This window comes from Molossus molossus, unplaced genomic scaffold (assembly GCF_014108415.1).
Source record: "Molossus molossus isolate mMolMol1 unplaced genomic scaffold, mMolMol1.p scaffold_m16_p_19, whole genome shotgun sequence".
NCBI lineage: Eukaryota > Metazoa > Chordata > Mammalia > Chiroptera > Molossidae > Molossus > Molossus molossus.
The window spans coordinates 10,734,859-10,753,899 of NW_023425354.1; the positions used below are offsets into that span (position 1 = coordinate 10,734,859).

At 41.7% G+C, this 19,041-nt stretch overlaps 1 protein-coding gene across 5 annotated transcripts in view; it reads right to left on the minus strand.

The window, feature by feature from the left end:
- The window catches only part of CEP112 (centrosomal protein 112), a 341,295-nt gene that overhangs the window by 197,545 nt on the left and 124,709 nt on the right, over nucleotides 1–19,041 (minus strand). For all 5 annotated transcript variants that reach the window (XM_036269316.1, XM_036269315.1, XM_036269313.1 and 2 more), the window contains one exon: nucleotides 10,727–10,834. In XM_036269316.1, coding sequence (XP_036125209.1) covers nucleotides 10,727–10,834 — 108 coding nt within the window. The remainder of the gene's footprint in view (nucleotides 1–10,726; nucleotides 10,835–19,041) is intronic.

A 19,041-nucleotide genomic window follows, 5' to 3' on the forward strand; every position in this document is an offset into this window, starting at 1 on the left:
AAATAACAGACTATTGTAAACGTGCTACATTTTTTAAAGAGAGATGAAGGTCAGCTCAATCTTGTGAACGATTGTATACATCAGACTAATAACAGTTCAAGGGCGCTAGCCATGGTCAGACAAGAACTTTTCGGTAGGGCTTGCCGGGTGACACTTCCACTTCATCCCACATCCCCTTCAAGGGCTCCCTGTAAACAAATTTGCTTCTTGTGAAATTCAGTGCTACTTTTATGTAGTATATAAGACTCATGTCACTAAGAGCCATACTCAAAAGGCAAGTGTATCACACCCTGTTCTTTCATTTAAGACATACAGACTTAGATCATCGGGTCATGTCTCTGAGCAGTTTACCATTTGCACTTGCAAAACAGCACATTTGAAATGTCAAAATAAGTTACCAAATTCTCTAGAGCTCCAGAAATGTAGTTCCAGTGGGACAGTCTATTGCAAAGTTAGCACCATTTCACTAGACTAATTGTGTGGACTTACTAAACGATGTTGGAATCTTTTCTAAAATTGTAGTTATATGATGTAAAATGTGCTATTGGACATTACATTTCATGAGAGATAAACACTCTCTTAAAGATAAACTTAGGACAATCTGCTTTGAGACCTTGGAGTCAGAGGAAAAGTACATTTTAGCACAGAAAAGACCACAGTATGGCCTGACGTTCTGAACTTCTTAACAGAAAAAGGCGCGCACACACACACAAAGTGAAAAGCTGGCCGTGTGTCAAGAGCAGACGTAGAATGTGTCACTGGCGGGTGGCCACGTGGCTCCAGGATTAGATATATGCTGCAGCACAAAGAGCCCTCCATGAGATCTGGCAGCCAACAGCTTGCTTTGGTCACGCAGGTTCTCTTCGTTTAAAAGTTTAATATTGCTGTGCTCGCCGCGACTAGAGGTGGAACAAGGGCCGGCCAGCATCACTGCTTCTTCCCTCCTCCGCTCTCGTCCACCACCAACAGCCAGGGACGCCGAGGGCTGGAGGCTGGGAGGCACCAGTCATTAGGAAGGAAAACTGAGAGATGACGGCTGTGCTGAAAGCAAGCCCCGCTCTCTGTGGTTTCCGTTCCCGGTTAGCACTCAGAACGCTTACCCGGCACCTGTAGGTGATGAGTGACCATAATTACCCTGAGCTTTTAAAACTTTTTGAAAAATTTGCTACATTTTCTGTGTTTTTATCTGCCAGATCACAACTAAAACACCCAGGAAGGATTCAGATAGTCAAATGCTTCAAGAAGCTTTTTCCTCCGGGTTTAATGGTGATCCAGTCATGCCAATCAAACTGAAAAATTCATTAATTAAGAAATACACCCTCTTAGACAGAGTTCAACATTTTTGGTAAAAAAGTGTCTTATCTGTATATTTTAATTTATTTTACCCTATGTCTGTTTCTTTTCTATTGAATTTATTGGCGTGGCATTGGTTAATAAAAGTATATAGGCTGCGTCTATAGTACACCATCTGTACTTGTTCACTACCCCAAGTCAAGTCCTTCCATCTCCACTTATGCCCCCTTTACCCTCCCGTATGTCTGTTTCTCTAAAACACATTCAGATTGTCTTAATTTAGTACATCACTGCTTTTCAATGAATATGAAATATAAAAATCATCCAAGTTCCCCAGCTTGTATGGAATTTGGAAGGATAAACAGATCAACCTGGCTATAAACTCCTCCTGTATATGGACTGTCTTCACTTTCTTTTTATTTTCCGACATCACTACTGGACTGCCTCACAATTACTCATAGTTTTCACAGCACGCGTGGCATTTGGGAGCGATCAGGAAACAGAGCCTGGGGCAGTCAGAAGAGACGGCGTCATCTTCCTCAGCATGGTGGCTGCCCCCGCGGTCCCCGCGGTCCCACGACCCAGCGCGGGCCGGCCTCGCTGCCATCTGCAGGGCACCTCCCACACGCACCGGATTTCAGCCCCTCTTGCCAGATTAAGCACGATGGTCACATAACTATCCCATCACTCTCTGCATCACCAACACTTCCTTCTCCATTGGATCATTATGGTCAACAAAGAAACATGCTTTTACTATGTCTCCTTTTAAAAAACTTTCCCTGGATACCTACCCCTCTACCTACCATTCCATTTCTCTGCTCCCCTTTCAAAACTCTTGAAAATTGTTGTGTGCCGTTCCTCCTTCATCCCTATCAGCCAGGCTTCGGCTCCGCACCCTCCTGGAACCGGCCATGTGTGCGAAGACTTCCGAGTCCATGGGCAGTCTCGGCCTCCATCGACTGCCCTGAGGGCAGCACGCAAACAACCCTGCCTGAGACGCCTGCCGGCTGGGAAGGTGCACCCCGGCCTCCCTCTGCTCACAGGCGCCCCCCTCCGGTCTCTGGCTGCTGGCACGCCCTGGCCCGGGCTGGCCTCCTCTCTTTCTCCTGCTGCCTGTCGGGGTCTGGCGCTGCAGTCACCGGGTGGAGGCCTGTGAGGCGTGTTTGAGCTCCCCCTTCCCCTCAACTCCATTTCACACCCATTATATGCATAAACCTGCACATAATTCTGATTTATAATAAATTCACAGACTATACCCTGGGCACAGTTAATGTTTTGTTTATGTAACTGACAAGTTAAAAATGACGATGAGATGACGATGACTGACGATGCCAATATTGACAACACTCACTAATTATTTAATGACAGCCGTGCCCTAAAACAAAACAAAAGTCCCGCCTTCAAAATATACCCAACTCTGACCGCGCGCCGTGAGCCCAGCCCTGCCGCCCTAGTGCAGACCCAGTCCCCGCGTGCCAGGCGACTGCAGTCGCCCTACCAGCCCCCCTTCCTCCCCCGCCTCCACTGCAGCCCGTGCTTCACACGGCAGCCGGGCAGGTCTCCATCAAATGCTCCACAGCTTCCCACAGCACTCAGAATAAACCCAACTCCCACCACAGTCTAAAGAAGCTGCTTCCTCGTTCCTGCCACTCTCTCCCTGGCTCACTCCATTCCAGACACATGCCGACCCCTTTCCTCTACCCGAAATGCTCTTCTCTCTCATCGAGTTTTTGTATGGTTTCCTCCTTCACTTCACTCAGGTTTTACTATTACTTTAAATAAATCCCTTTCAATATCCAATCACTTCTTTAGAGTCCTTCATTGACAGCCAATAGCTGCTTCACTCACAAGCACCTTATTATCTTGCTTTATTTCATAGCAACTGTCATCACTTCCCTTACATGTCACTTTGGGAGAGTGCGCATGTGTGGAGGTGTCTCCTGCCCCGTGGGCACTGAGGATCTCCCTTGTTCATGGCACATCCTCAGCACCCACCTGGAACAGTGTTCAGCACAACGCATTTGCTCAACAAACGTGTTAAATAATAAATGACTGGAAAGACATTAGTTCAACTTTAGATGTTTAAGGTATCCAGAGAATGGGAACCATCAGTTAGCTATATCACTAGCTAGGAAACATCCCTTAAATGAAGTATCCCTGAAACAAAACATAGAATACACACTCATACTACCGCCGCTGAGAAGGACCGAGTTGATCTTTGCTGTCTGAACCCCCACTCTAGGCAAAGACCATTTGTTCCCCACACGAGAAAAGCTCCAGGACCGGCCTCGTTTCCAATGCCCATTCCATGGATCAGGCTCCCCGCACTTGGCCTGCAGCCCTGGGCCCCAGCTGTGTAACTTCACAGCCTGGCCTCTGATTCTGGCAGCCTAGTGGGCCGGGCCGGGCCCTGTGCCTGCTGCCTGTATGACCAAGTTGTGCCTTGTAGCATGGCTGCATTCCCTGAGGAGCAAAGTGGCTGATGTGCAGTTGAGGCCCCCAAATTATGTATTACAAACTGGAAAAGGAAAGCCAAGCCAAAGACGTAAAAGGGGTATAATAAGGAGAGCAAGAAGAACAAGACAAAGAGAATAATAGGAGCATACTAGATGTAAAAATCAATGAACCATATGAAAACCCACTTTGAAGAACTTTTAGAGGGACTCACAAACTCATGGTCATTAACCTCATCTGAGACCTAGAAAGCAAAAAAGTTTCCCAGGATTTTCTAGTCAGATCAGTTATGCCATCACCAAAATGACTGCAAAACCCTCCCTTCCATCAGCTCTCCTGTCTATGTAATTCCTCCAGTCTCCAATGCTATTCCTCCCATCACACAAACAAAACCCTCTCGTAATCAAATGTCCTCATTCTTGCTGCTACAGATTTACAAATTTCCATGCATCTGTCCTCCGTCCTCCCTCCTCTTCTCACTTGTCACAGCACATGCCTGCCCCTCCCCTCCAGGGCCAGCACCTCCACCTGCCTGGGAACCTGCACCAGCGAACGTCTTCCCTCTATTTCCTCTAATCCTTGCGTTCTACTCTACCCCTTTCCAGTGTCGACTACAGAGTCGAACTTAAAAGAGGCCTATGCCCCAACAGGGTAGGTCAGTTGGTTGGGGCGTCATCCTGTACACTGAAAGGTTGTGGGTATGATTCCTAGACAGGGCACATACCTAGGTTTCGGGTTCAAATCCAATCAGGACATGTACAGGAGGTAACCAATCAATCTGTCTCTCTCACATTGATGTTTCTCTCTTTCTCCCTCTCTTCCCCTTCCTCTCTCTCTAAAAAAAAAATCAATAAACATATCCATGGGTGAGGAATGAATGAATGAATGAATGAATGAATGAATGAATGAATAAAAGAGGCCCATGTCTTTAGGCTATTTTGCTTAAAAAGAAATCTAGATAGCCCTGGCCGGTTTGGTTCAGCAGTGAGAGCATTGGCCCGCGGACCAGAGAGTCCCGGGTTCGGTTCCCGCTAAGGGCCCGTATCTCGGTTGCAGTTTGTCCCCAGCCCTGGTCAGGGTTGTGTGGGTGGCAACCACTCAATGTGTCTCTCTCACATCGATGTTTCTCTCTCTCTTCCTCCCTTTTTCCCTTCCGCTCTATCTCAAGATAAATGCAAAAATGTCCTCAGGTGAGAATAAAATAAAATAAAAATCTAGATAACTAAATATTTACAGAGAAAAAATTGGGAATTACATGCTATCTGCTTTTTAAATATCTTAACTGATCTTAAAATTTCTCACTTGCCTCACTTTTACAGTTTCTGTCTTATCTTTACTACTGTCTTTGCTACCAAGATATTTTAAGTTTCGAATAACACTAATGTGGTAAGGAGTTGGTCCTTCCATGTTCTTTATAATCAACAACCAACATTTATTCACTCTGGAGAATTCTATCACTTGTTTATCTGTTGAACTACATTTCCCTTTAAAGGTTCTGTAGTGAAAGAGAAGATATAAAATCTAAGATTAACGAACGATGGAATTGCCAAAACAAAACAAAAACACCGCCCATGGTTCAGGAAATCCTAGCATGCCTACTTTGTTGTTTGTCTCCAACTTGAATGAGGTTTTGAAAAGACAATCAGCATTGTCTTTCTGCTCCAGTGTGTTATACAGGAAAGAAACAGGAAACCCTGATGAAAGCTCGGGCCTTTCAGGATATTTGTGTGAGTGTTTATCCCATGTGTTTGATGTTTTTCTCTCCACATCTGCACATTTTATGCCTGCATTTTGGCTAAAATATTTTAAAATACCACTTTGCTTTTTCACTTCATTACAGTTGCTGGCATGGTACTTTCTATATGGGAGAGGTTCAAAAATTAAAACTGAATAAGGAAACTTACGCCCAGAAGGCACAAGTCATTCATTTCTGTGGATGTCAATTTCCTCATTATAAAATGTGAGGATTAAACCGGATAAGTGCCTCTAAAACTTTTCCACCGAAGTACCCCTAGCAGCAGTGAAAATGAATGGTACCCCCCTGGGGGATCTGAGGGCAAGCTGGAAGTTTCTTTGAAATACCCTATTTTATCTTAAAAATTCATGAGAACTTTGCATTTTACAAAACAGGAAAGTCTATGTTTGTTTTAAAATAAACGCTGCCTCCATAGTAAAACTAGATGCTTTCCCACAAATAACCATGTGAATCAACCCTCCAGGAAACAAGTGCAGCATCGGGCCCCCAGGCCCCGGCTCACGACCCCCGCCAGCGCCCAGTCTGAGAAGCCTGGGGGTCAGCATCTAAAGATCTCCGCAGTGCAAAATGCTATAACCATTTAAGATTTGAACATTTAGGATTTTTATACTTTAGAGAACAGGAAGACGAGCTAATAGAAAAGTGGATGGGGGCTGAGAAGGTGGTGGGAAGTCCTGAGGCGCACCATCCAGCTGGAAAGGGAGGTGAGTACGGATCAGGGATGGACCAGAGACACCAAGGGGCTGAGGTCCAGTCCGCAGAGGCCAGGAACGTGAGCGCTGAAGCGGGGGCACGCTTGGGGAGCACGCCCCTCAGTGTGCACATCCCTCCACAGCACTCCGACTGCTATTCCACTCGGGCAGACGTGCTGGCTCAGGATGCCCACAACCGCACACCTGAGTGCTTCTAGGAAGGAACGACTGAGAATGGCTGGAAATGTTCCTCACAGGACCATCTACACTCAGGTCCAACCTGGGCTCCCTGGACCCACGAGGGTCTGTGAGCATGAAGACGAAGGGCCTGGCTCAGGCTCAGGTTCTGATTCTATCCCTGTCTACTGCGTGGGACCGTGGGCCCATCACGAGCTGGATGTGCTCCAGTTTCCACCACTGGAATACGGGGACGATAAATAATGGTCCGGTTCACAGACGGCTGTGGGGACGGGGCGTGCTGGAGTCATGGCCAGCACAGAGAAATGCACCCCGCCCTGATAAGGCACGGCCTAACTGTTGGCTCTTATGACTATTGATACTGCCTCAATTACACACTTTGAATTTAAAAACAGATATGCTCCAGCCAGTGTAGCTCAGTGGTTAAGCATCGACCCAGGCACCAAGAGGTCGCCGGTTCGATTCCCAGTCAGGGCACATGCCCAGGTAGTGGGCATGCAGGAGGCAGTCAATTGATGTTCTCTCTCATCGATGTTTCTATCTCTCTCTCTCTCTCCCTTCCCCTCTCTCTAAAATCAATAAAGAAAAATAAAAAATAAAAATACAAATGCAGCCCTGGCCAGTTTGGCTCAGTGATTAGAGTGTCCCCCCTCAGACCAATGAGTCTCCGGTTCGATTCTGCTCAAGGGCACGTACATCAGTTGCAGTTCGTCCCAGGCCCTGGTCGGGTCGCGGAGGCAACCAGTTGATGTGTCTCTCTCACATCGATGTTTCTCTCTCTGTGCCCCCCCCCCAACTCTGTCTGATGATGAATAGAAAAATACCCTCAGGTGAGGATTTAAAAAAATAATAATAAATAAAAATAGATATGCAATTCTCCTTAGTCTTGTCTTCTCTTGGCAAAATATCCTTAGTCCTTTAAATGTCCCTCTGACATGGCTCCAAACCTCTCCCTAGGTGGAAGCACCGCTCCCTGGAACATGCCTGAGTCTGCCAGTGCCCTACCTGAAACGGGCCACCAGGCTGACTTCCTCCTCGGACGGCCTGTGGATCAACACTACCCTGGATGCCGTGTCTCGCCTCTATCCCACGGCGCCAGGTGTTTATGCTCCACCTTACACCCCTCACTTCCCTAACACCTCCCCCGCCACAGACTTTCTGCAGATGGTTTTCCAAACTGAAGCATGGAATTTTCTATTCCAATAGATTTCATCTTCTTCTTCTTTTTTCAATCCTCACCTGAGGACATTTTTCCAGTTTTTTGTTCAGATAGAGTGGGAGGGAGAGAGAGGAAGAGAGGGAGAGAGAAACATTGACATGAAAGGGACACATTGAGTGGCTGCTTCCCGCACGACCCAACCAGGGCCGGAGACAAACTGCAACCGAGGTACGTGGCCTTAACCAGAATCGAACCTACGACTCATTGGTCCATGGGCCGATGCTCTAATGGCTGAGCCAAACCAGCCAGGGCAGATTTCATCTTCATAATTGCAGCTGTTTAAACTCCAAGCAAGAAGGAAACTTCTGCATCATCATCCAGTGACTGACACACATAGAAACCCCACCTCGGGTGACACTAGTCATTCAGAGACGGCCCTTCAAACTATCACATATCCACACAAATGTATCAATATCAAAATCACAGTTTCCTATATTTCCTTTGAAAAGGACTTGTCGGGGGCTCAGTGAAGTCTAGATTCTACAGTACATCTAGTCCTCTTTCCTTATCCACCAGCCTGGCCACCTGTTCAAAGGAGGAAATTAGCTCAATTTAATCGGCTTCCTTTTTAATGAACATGTGCTGGCTTGTAAGGACACTGCCACTCACCTACTCTTTTTCCTGATACATTTTCACAGTAAAACAAACAAACAAACAAAACTTAACATCGGGGAAATACTGTTTCAGTTAACACAATTTTCTGCTGAAAAAAGTTTTTAAAATTTGTATATTCTCATATATATAGATAAACACGCTCCTAAAATCTACCAGCTTACACTTCTGCCTTCATCTTTTCTTAGTGGGTTTCTGCCTGGAGACTCTATTCTCAACATCAATTCTAAGTACAGGCCCATAGATACAGGAAGGATAAAAATGGGTGAACTCTACCCTGGCCAGTTTGGCTCAGCGGTTAGAGCGTCGGCCTGCGGCACAGAGAGACCCGGGTTTGGTTCCCGCTAAGGGCACGTACCTCAGTTGCAGTTTGTCCCCGAACCTGGTTGGTCGTGCAGGTGGCAGCCACTTGATGTGTCCCTATCATATCAATGTCTCTCTCTCTCTCTCTCTCTCTCTCTTCCTCTCTCTCTCCCTCTCTCTCCCTCCCACTCTATCTGAACAAAAAAAATGGAAAAGTGTCCTCGGGTGAAGATAAAAAAAAAACAAAAAACAAACAGGTGAACTCTGCTCCAACCTGAGAGATCCATGGGTGGTTTTGATGTTTCTGTTATACATTTGTATAACATATATATTATTTGTTTTTCATGAAAATGAAATACAGTAAAATTGAGGTAACAGGGTATGGTTTCTATTAATAGTATGAATTCTTTAAAGAATTAATCAATTTTCCCTATTAAGTGTTTTTGTACCAAGACTATAAAAGATAAAAGTTGGGTAGATTTTGAAATCATTCTGAGAAAAACTGTTGAAGCTTAACATTCTTTCAAACAAATTTACATGCATTTGTACACTAAAAAAGTGACTGTCACATTAAAACAAAGACTGCCACTGTCATAATATGAAAGTGGGAGGTGCAGAAAAGAAATCAACCATGATCCCATCATCTGACAAATAATTAACATCATTGTTTAAATATTCCTGTCTGATTTTCAAGGTTAAGGATAATTGGGCCAGAGGGTGTAAACATTTTATATGACTCTTGGTAGATTCTACCAAAATCCTTCCACTAGCAATATATGCCACTGGTGATATATGAAAACACCAATTTTACTAAACTTTTGCCAACTTTAGATGATACATTACTGTCAACTCTAATTTGAATTTTTATTAACACCAAAGCTAAAGATGTTTCTACATGATTGTTTACTCAATTCATTTCTTATATATTTTCCTTCTTTGCAGAACAGTCCAGATAATGAAAATAACAAAGAAGGGCCAATATGCAAATTTTGTCTTTATAACTATTTTGCCTGTGAAAATAACTCAGGTATTTTGCCAACATGTTAAGATTAAAACTACAACACAACAACCATAAGGCCAAATGTCAGATCAGACTTCCTGTTCATGGAACCCAAGTGATCCACTAATTGCCATCACTCACGAGAAGAAATAAAGTTTAGTAATCACAATAAGTTAATTAGTTCATCATGTAAAATCCACTTAATAAGGGATTAAAATATAATAATGAAAAAAATTATTTAGGTTTCTAAACTAAAAAGGTTCAAATATTGTCTTTAGAAAAAATTTTCTTAACTAAGTTAATTAATGTTTTTTCAAATGTTAAGGAAACAAGGCAAGCAAATTAGACAAGTAAAAATTGACAGCCCACCTTAAATATGCCAAGAATTTGCAGAAATATTCTTAAAAGACAAAAATAAGATCTTTTTATTAACAAGTGGCAAACACAGACACTGCCCCCTACCTCCTGGCCCTCTCCTAACTCTGTCCCCTCATCTCCTAAGCTGAACCTTCTTCCCTACACTCCTGCTCAGCCAGCCTTTATTACCACTTTTGTCCCTTAAACACTCCAGCTTGCAGTCATCTCAGGATCTTTGAGTTTGTTCTTCTCCTAGCCTGGATTATTACTGCTCCAGAGACCTCAGGGCTGGCTCCGCCCTGGCCCTTGGGGTTCTCAGCACAAAGTTCCCAGCTCCCAGGGCATCTCTGACCACCTGTCAAGGCTGCAGCCTCCTTCCACCCTCCACCTGGCAAGGTCTATGGACACACCCTCTTCTCTTGGCACGTCACTCTTTGAAATCATTCCCTATTTTATTTAAGGGCTGGCTGCCCACCAAACTGTAACTTCTGTTTGCAGCTCTGCCCAGCTTCGGCAGCAGTATTCGGTACATAGGAGGTACTCCAAACTATTTTTTAAATAAATAAGTCACACTTGTGCTCTGACAGGAAGAGAACTCAAGAATCACAACGAATGTTTCAATTCAATATTTAGATTTAAAAACTGTCAGAATACACGTCAATGGAGAGTTAAAATTCTGTTTCTGTATTTTATTAAAACAAGTATTTTAAATATTTCATATGCATTGGTGATAATGTTACAGTAATATTTTCAATGTGCAGAGATTCTGTGATGTAAAGAAGTATTTTAAAGAGATTCTCAGGCATTAAAATGTGATGGCATCGCTGGAACAGCAGCCCTACCTGCTGTTCGTAGCGTCGCTTGACATCCTCCATCTGCCACAGAAACTCCTTTGATTGTTTCTCGCGAAGAGACTTGGATCTAGTTAGATCTGCTTCCACTTTTTCCATCTATAAAATTAAAAAATCAAACATCAAATTTTTAAACAAAAATTATATTCCATGTTTTTATTTGTCCATTCACAAAAATGACAAACTTAAACACCTCACCAATCATAATGATGAATTTAAAGATGATAAGAATAATAAAAGATATATCAGTTATTTTGGTATATTTTAATGGTTTAAGTCAGGAAAGTTAAAAAGTAATATATAATTGACTCAATTCTAATGTTATAGGAAACACTGTAATGGAAATATAACTTTGAACATTCAAATATTTATTCAACACAATTTTATCAAAGCCTTGATATGTGCTGAATGGGAGAAAATATTTGCAAGCCATGTATCTGATAAGGGACTTATATCTAAAATATATGAAGAACTCATAATAAACAAGCAGTTGACCCGACTTTTAAAATGGACAAAGTAACTAAAAAGACATTTCTAGGTTTCTAGCTATACAAATGGCCAACAAGTAAATATTTGAAAAAATGCTCAATTTCACTGTTACCAGGCAATTCCAAATTAAAACGATGACAAACCACTTGGCACCCACAAGAATGGCTACAGTAAGAAAGACTGATAATAACAAGTGTTGGCAAGGCTGCGGAGAAATCAGAACCCTCACATACTGCTGGTGGGATGTAAAATGATGTCGCCACTTTGGAAGAGAGTTTGGCAGTTCCTCTAAAGGTTACACAGAGAGTTACCACTTGAACCAGGAATTCCACTCTTAGGTGAGAAATGAAAATATACACCCACACAAAAGCTTAAATCACATGCTCAGAGCAGCACTACTCATAACTGTGAAAAAAAAGAAACAACCCAAGTATCTATCAGTTATGAATGAATAGACTGAATTTGGTATATCCGTATAATTATTTTGCCATAAAAAGAAATAAAGTACTAATACATACTACAACATGGATGAATCTTGACAACACGCTAAGTGAAAGAAGCCAGTCAGAAAGACCATGTGTTGTATAATTCCATTTATATTACATTTCCAGAATAGGCCAATCCACAGAGACAGAGCAGATTCGTGCTGTCTAGGGTGAGAGGAGGTGGGGGGAGGTGACTTTTCTTTGGGGAGTGATAAAATCTGTAATCGTGTATTGGTCGCACAACTCTGTGAATATATTAAAAGCCCTTTAACTGGACACTTACAGTGAGTGAACTGTTGGTATGTGAATTATATCTCAATACGGTTGTTCTAAAAAGTCAAAGTCTCCACCTCAGTCTAGGCGGCCTCACATGATCCAACCCCAGGTATCTCAGCTCCTCTGTACTAGTCTCCACCTCCATGTCACCACCGGCCAGCACGCCTGCCTCCTTGCGAGGCCTGACACATGCCGGGAATGCTCTCACTTTGGGGTCTAGAAGCTCCCTCTCCCAGATATTCACATGGCTTCTTTCTCAAAGTCTTAAAGCTCTGCTTGTTACCTTTGTCTGAGCTTCCCTGACCACCAGCCCTTACCTTGCAGCCCTCTTCCAGTCCCTCCAGTCGCCCTTCTTTGCTTTACTGTTTCTTTTCCCCTAGGACACATCTCCTTCAGGTACACTATACAAGCAGCATATTCATTAGGGGTGGTTAGTGTCTGTCTGCCCCCTGGAACACAACTCTGTGTGCACTCATGCACCCCAACCAGTTAGCGCACTGCCTAACATGTACAGAGACTCAATAAATACCAATCTAATAAAAATTTTTAAAAGACACAGTGTACCCAACCTGATTTGAAATTTGTTGAACAATTTTCAACATTTAATAGTACTAGAGTCTTTGTAACATACAAAATAAATAAAATACTGTTGAAAATTATGTTGTCCATCACTCAGGAAATTAGATAATATGTTACTGTCCTTACTCTTCTTATCAGCTGCTCTCTGTATGCAACAGGAAGAGAGTCTTAAATATAGTAATGAAAAAGCTCTCTGTACCAGTAACATGAAAATGGCACCATTATTCAAAGTTGTGCAGTATTTCATTCGTCTTTCTACCCCTGGCTTAATTTGGAGAAATCTTTTTTCCAAGGTAATTGTCAGGTAATGTGGCAACCATTCTATCACTGGCTACTTTATATTATTCTTCTGCCTCACTGATGTGTTGAGGTCTTTCTTCTTTTCAGCTTATACACAATGCCCTCTTTCAGGTTACCTTCTGGTAGGTGCTAAGATTAGATAAAAGATGGGTATTAGGGTAAATGAACCATTAATATGCTTCCTTCACAATTTTTCGTGTTACATTTGAAAAAAACATTCAAACGTGCTAATTCAGCGTGATTAAATGGGAAGGTTCCAGGAGTGAAGGCGTTCACTGAAAAGCAGCCAGTTTCATGGATAAGAACAAAGTGCATCGGACCTCCCACTATAGCAGTCTAACAACACCTTAAGAAGTCTGGAGTAGCTAGAGATCATGACATGACATTTAGCATGGAAATATTTCCTTGTAAATACCAAAGATAGCAACATTGATAATATCAAGTGATTAGCTGCCAATTTCAACAAAATTCTAAGATCATTGATCCATAGGTAATCAGTATGGTGTTCAAAAATAAATTTACTAAGAAATCATTAAAGGAAGCACAGTCAAGTCCACTTTGTTTTCACGTCTCTAACTCCAGATGTGGGTTTCAAGGCTCTCCCTCAATGCTTTTCACATTAAACCTCAGGCAGGTGGCTCCTTACTTTGTCCTCAGCAATCTACACTCCAATGCCCTGGGTGTTTCCCAAACAAGCCAGGGCTAGTCTTGATCCTCCCACTATCAGCAAAGCCCCTTCCTGTTTTTCCTCATCCAAACAGTCAATCTTCAAGGTCAAATCAAGTCTCTCTTCTCTGAGGTGGCCTTTAATCCCACCAGCAGAGAGGCATGCTGACCTTCTCTCTGAGCTCTAGGACTCAGCGTCTTTATTTTCCAGGACACTGTTTTTCTCTATAGTATGGAAGTGCTTCAAAGGTTTGAGTTTCACTTATTCACCTAGATCCTAAGCTCCCAAGTAAAAGGAACTATGACAAAATTCTTTCTTTTGAATTCTAATTATTAACTAATTGCCTTGGTATGCATAATAAATATGTATTCAAGCCCTGGCCGGTTTGGCTCAGCGGTTAGAGCGTCGGCCTGTGGTTCAGACAGACTCGGGTTTGGTTCCCACTAAGGGCACGTACCTTGGTTGTAGTTTGTCCCCGGCCCTGGTTGGGTCGTGCGGGTGGCAACCACTCGATGTGTTCCTTTCATGTCGATGTTTCTCTCTCTCTCCCCCTCCCACTCTATCTGAACAAAAAATGGAAAAATGTCCTCGGGTGAGGATTAAAAAAAATAATAATAGCCCTGGCCGGTTTGGTTCAGCGGTTAGAGCGTCGGCCTGCGGTCCTGAGAGACCTGGGTTCGGTTCCCGCTAAGGGCGTGTACCTCGGTTGCAGTTTGTCCCCGGCCCTGGTCGGTTGTGCGGGTGGCAGCCACTCGATGTGTTCCTTTCACATCGATGTTTCTCTCTCTCTCTCTCTCTCTCTCTCTCTCTCTCTCTCTCTCTCTGTTCCTCTCTCTCCCTCCCACTCTACCTGAACAAAAAATGGAAAAACGTCCTCGGGTGAGGATAAAAAATAATAATAATAATAATAATAATAATAATAATATGTATTCAATCCTTAAGGATAAATGACAGGGCAGGCAAAAGGGGAAGAAAAAAAGAGAAGATTAATCAAGGTGGGAAGACATGGTTTATCTAGTACTTTTAAGAGAGATCTTTATTGAAATTGATGTTTGGTTCTCATTTCCCTGCAGCACAGAATGAATATGAAAATAAATAATAAACATGTAAATATTTCAAATATTAAATACTTAAGATGAAAATTAAGATCTTTATATACTCAAAGTTTATAAAACAGAATACCTTCTATCAATAAATAGAATTATCTTCTATCATCAAAACAGCAAATAATGTCCTAGCTGGTTTGGCTCAGTGGTTAGAGTGTCCACCCACAGACCAAAGGGTCTCAGGTTCGATTCCCAGTCAAAGGCACATACCTGGGTTGCAGGTTTGATCCCCCACCCTAGTCAGGGTCATGTGGGAGGAAAGCAATTAATGTGTTTCTCTCACATCAATGTTTCTCTCTCTCTCTCTCTCTCCCTCCTTCCCTTCCACTCTCTCAAAAAGTGAATGGACACTGAGGGAAATAGCACACAATTTAAAGCACATAGAAAGACCCTTTATGCCTAAACTTAAGAAAAATTCAAAATAAATAATAACTGATAAGATAATGAAATATGTGCTATTTTAGATTATACTGACCGAAAATGCAAGAGCCCACTCCATTCTTATTCCACAATTTAACAAAAGAAAAATCAAAAAACAATTCTTGTAAAAAAGTTTCTATAGAAACACAGAGTTCTTAGTTGCCATAGATACAAAAGATTCTGCTTTATCATACATCATTCCATACTCCATTCAACGTCAAACGTTTAAAACAAATAACACACTCTTTTATTGTGTAACTCCGGCTTCCAAAAACCTCTGAGTAAAAATGGTGGTCAAATTAGGAGCAGAGAAGGGCTTGGCTATATTTCTATGAATGGCTGGTGTTTAAAGCAGGAACAAAGAGATAAAAGAGGGGCTGATTTTCCTTACATGGGGCCTCAGGCATTACTTTAGCTACATGTAAAAGAAAACCCAAGTATCCACAGCTTAAACAACATAGACCCTTTCTGTTTTCCTCATGTAACAGAAAGTTCAGAAATGGGCTGCTACACTGATAGTTCAAAGATGTCAGGGTTAAGGTCTCTGCCATTCACCCTTCCCATAATGGTTGGGAAATGGCTTCTGGAGCTCTGAACACCTGGGAAAGAAAGGGCAACGGGTGAAGGGGGAGGGATGAGGGCCAAGGGTCCCTATCAGTCGACTCGAATACCCTTTTAAGGGGCTTTCCTGCAGGATTCTGTCAATAGCAAATTAATTATACCGTGTGCATCTGATTCACTGGAACGACGTTAATAAAGGCAAGCTCCACCTCCAAGGTAAGAGGCTGCAGTTCTAACACTGTGTCTAATGCTGCCCTAAAAGCACGGACGAACCCTGGACCAACGTCTGGCAGTCTCTTCAAATATGGCCATAATAACTTACTGCTCTTTCTCTAGTGCAGTAGCCGTGTCATCATATTCTGGGTAATTTGACATGTACAACCCATATTATACAAGTATACAATTGTATAGAAATATATAACTCAAAATATATTTTAGTGCATTTAATACACATTTAGATAAATGATAAGAAATTGTCCTTCGGATATTTTCAAATATATGTAGAGATGGGTAGGTAGCTAGACAGATAGGCTAGCAGACAGATAATTATTTCTGTGCTTTAAAGACTAAGAACTAATATCCTTAACAGGGTAAATCAATGAACTCAATAATTGATTGTATCTATAGTTCTTTTGTAAGACCACCATTAATATGTCTAATGTCTGTCCTTTCATTATTGATTTATAGCAGTTTTTAACTCCTCTGGACATGAACTTTTTGTTCAGTATCTGAACTGCAAATATTTTCTCCCACTGAGGTTGCCTTTTCATTTTCTACAGGTTCCTTGATGAAGAGAAGTTTTTGTGTTGTCGTTTTTCTAATAAAGTTAAATTTAACCATATTATTTTTATGCCTTTTGTTTTCTATGTAGAAAATCCTTGCCTAGTAGTTCCAATTATCAAAAATGTTCCTACATGTTCTCCTCCAAGTTGTATTGTTACCTATCATTACAACCCTCTATCTACAACTCTAGAATTAAATCTGTGAATGGAGTAAGATAAGGTGCAAAATTCTTGTTTTCCACATGGCTGTCCAGTGGACAGTATTTGTTAAATGATCCTTCCTTCCCTGCTGCACCGCAACGTTTCCTCTGACAGCCATCAGACTGATCGCATGTGTGCGTCCATCTCTGGTTTCTTTCTTCTGTACACTGGTCAGCCTTGTGCCCGCCCCGCCCTGTGCTAATGGCTAGACTTACTCTCAGTCTCGGACCTGGCAGGGCACGTTCTCCAGCCCTGCTCTTCGCCCAGACTGCCACAGCTATGCCCGGCTCTTCGCATTTCGTACACATCTTAGAATCAGCTTGTCAGTTTCCCTCCCTCCCTCCCCAGGAGCTCTACTAACATTGTGATTTTCAGAACTGTGTGGATTCTGTAGATTCATTTAGGGAGTGACATTTGTATAACATTGAATCTTCAAATCCATTTATAATACATCCCTCCATTTCTGTAGGTCTTTCTTTGGCTTCTCACAATAGTATTTCCTAGTTTCCAAAACAGAGAGGCTTTGCATATCTTTTGTTAGTTATTCTTAGGTAAGTGAAGCTTCCTGGTATTATGATGTCTTTTTCAAGGTTTATTTTCTGTTTGCAGGTTACTGATATATAGAAATAAAAATGAATTGTATATCTGACCTAATGTCTAGTGACCTTGTTAAATTAATTACCGGTAACATTTTAACAAGTAAACATTTGACAAATTCATAGTTACACAAAGAAGCCATAATTGCAAATAAATGCATAACTCACTGGGCTACTATAATTGTCCTTCCTCTGTGTTCTCTTAATGACCTATTTATGCCAATAGTTATACCACCTATTATAATCTTTCACTTTTATGCAGTGGCCTATCACACAAGCCACAAACGTGTCTTAATCTCTAAATTCCCAGAATCGACAACAATAGCTGATATAGAGTACGCATTCATAAATTTTTGATAAGTGAATGGAAGAATAAATCAAGTCTGTTGAATCCTTGGCCAGTGAGTCATGAAAGCAATTGAGGTATTAAAAAATAACAATGTTACTATTTTCATAATTGATAACCATTAAAATCAGCAAAATACAGAGAGAATGACATGTTTTCTGGTCCAATGATCTCAGAGATTTTTTTTTGGCTTATTTTAACTTGGCAAAAGAGATTAATCAAGGATGAATATTATTAGGAAAAAAGTTCACTTACTACTCAATAAGCATTTAAGGATAAAGGTTAAGATTTCTTTTAATAATTTGAGTTTTAGGCGTTTTTTTTCTTTGTTTAATCTTATTTTTCAAAGCCAAATACTTATATTCTTTGGATGCTGCAATTGGAACTGATTAATTATCACAATATCAAAACATTTAAATATAATTCTGAATTTTACCTCTGCTACCTAACTATCATGTAAAGACAAAATTCCAAAAGTTAAATGAGAAGAGAGATTTCTTTGTTGCCATAAAAAATAACTGAGAGAAAATGCTTCAATTTATATTGAATCTATCATCTTAAAACTTATTTAAAATGACATGAGCTGCCCTGGCTAGTTTGGCTCAGCAGTTAGAGCACTGGCCCCCAGCCTGAAGGGTCACAGGTTCGATTGCCCATCAAGGGCATGCACCCGGTTGCAGGTTTGTCTCCGCCCTAGTCGGGGTTGTGTGGGAGGCAACCAATCGATGTGTCTCTATCACATTGATGTTTCTCTCTCTCTCCTTCTCCCTCCCTCCCTTCCACCCTATCTAAAAAAAATCAATGGAAAGATATCCTTGGGTGAGGATTAACAACAACAACAAAATTACATCAGTCAGCATGACCCTTAAAGGACAAGAGTACAAAGGTTTAAGTCACAATGAACAGTCTGTATGCTGATCTCTCCTTCTTTAAGTCTGTTTGTTATCCAACCACATTTAATGGCACAAATATATCCAGATGGCATTCTTCTTTCCTGGTAACTTGAGTGTTGGGTTTGTTTTTGTTTTGTTTTGTTTTTTCCATTAATTCAACAGCAATAACAGGATGATGAACTAAACATATCATCTCTAAGAATGTAAGAAATTGCTAACCAGTTTCAATTGTTCTAGGAGCCAGAAGAAACCTCACTAGCCAACAGCAGTGTTTTAGAACCTTGTTTTCATGGCAAACCAGTGGGTTTTCCAAGTATAAAGTTAATATCATGTAGCTAACGATTATAAAGAAAAAGGAGTAAAATTGAAAGCTAGATACTTAGCAGCAAATACCATTTAATGAGGGTGTATTTTTAAGAGGAGAAAAGTTAACTCCAAAAGTAAGCTGGCTTGTGGAAGACTCAGGAGAAACCAGTTAGCTGACATCCATGCAGTCAGCACAGAAGATTAAAAAGTTTCACTTTAGAATTGCTGCCAATACTTCAGACATATAGCTGTCTTTTTCAGTCATTTATTTGTTTCACGAAGAATAGGTAAATATAGAA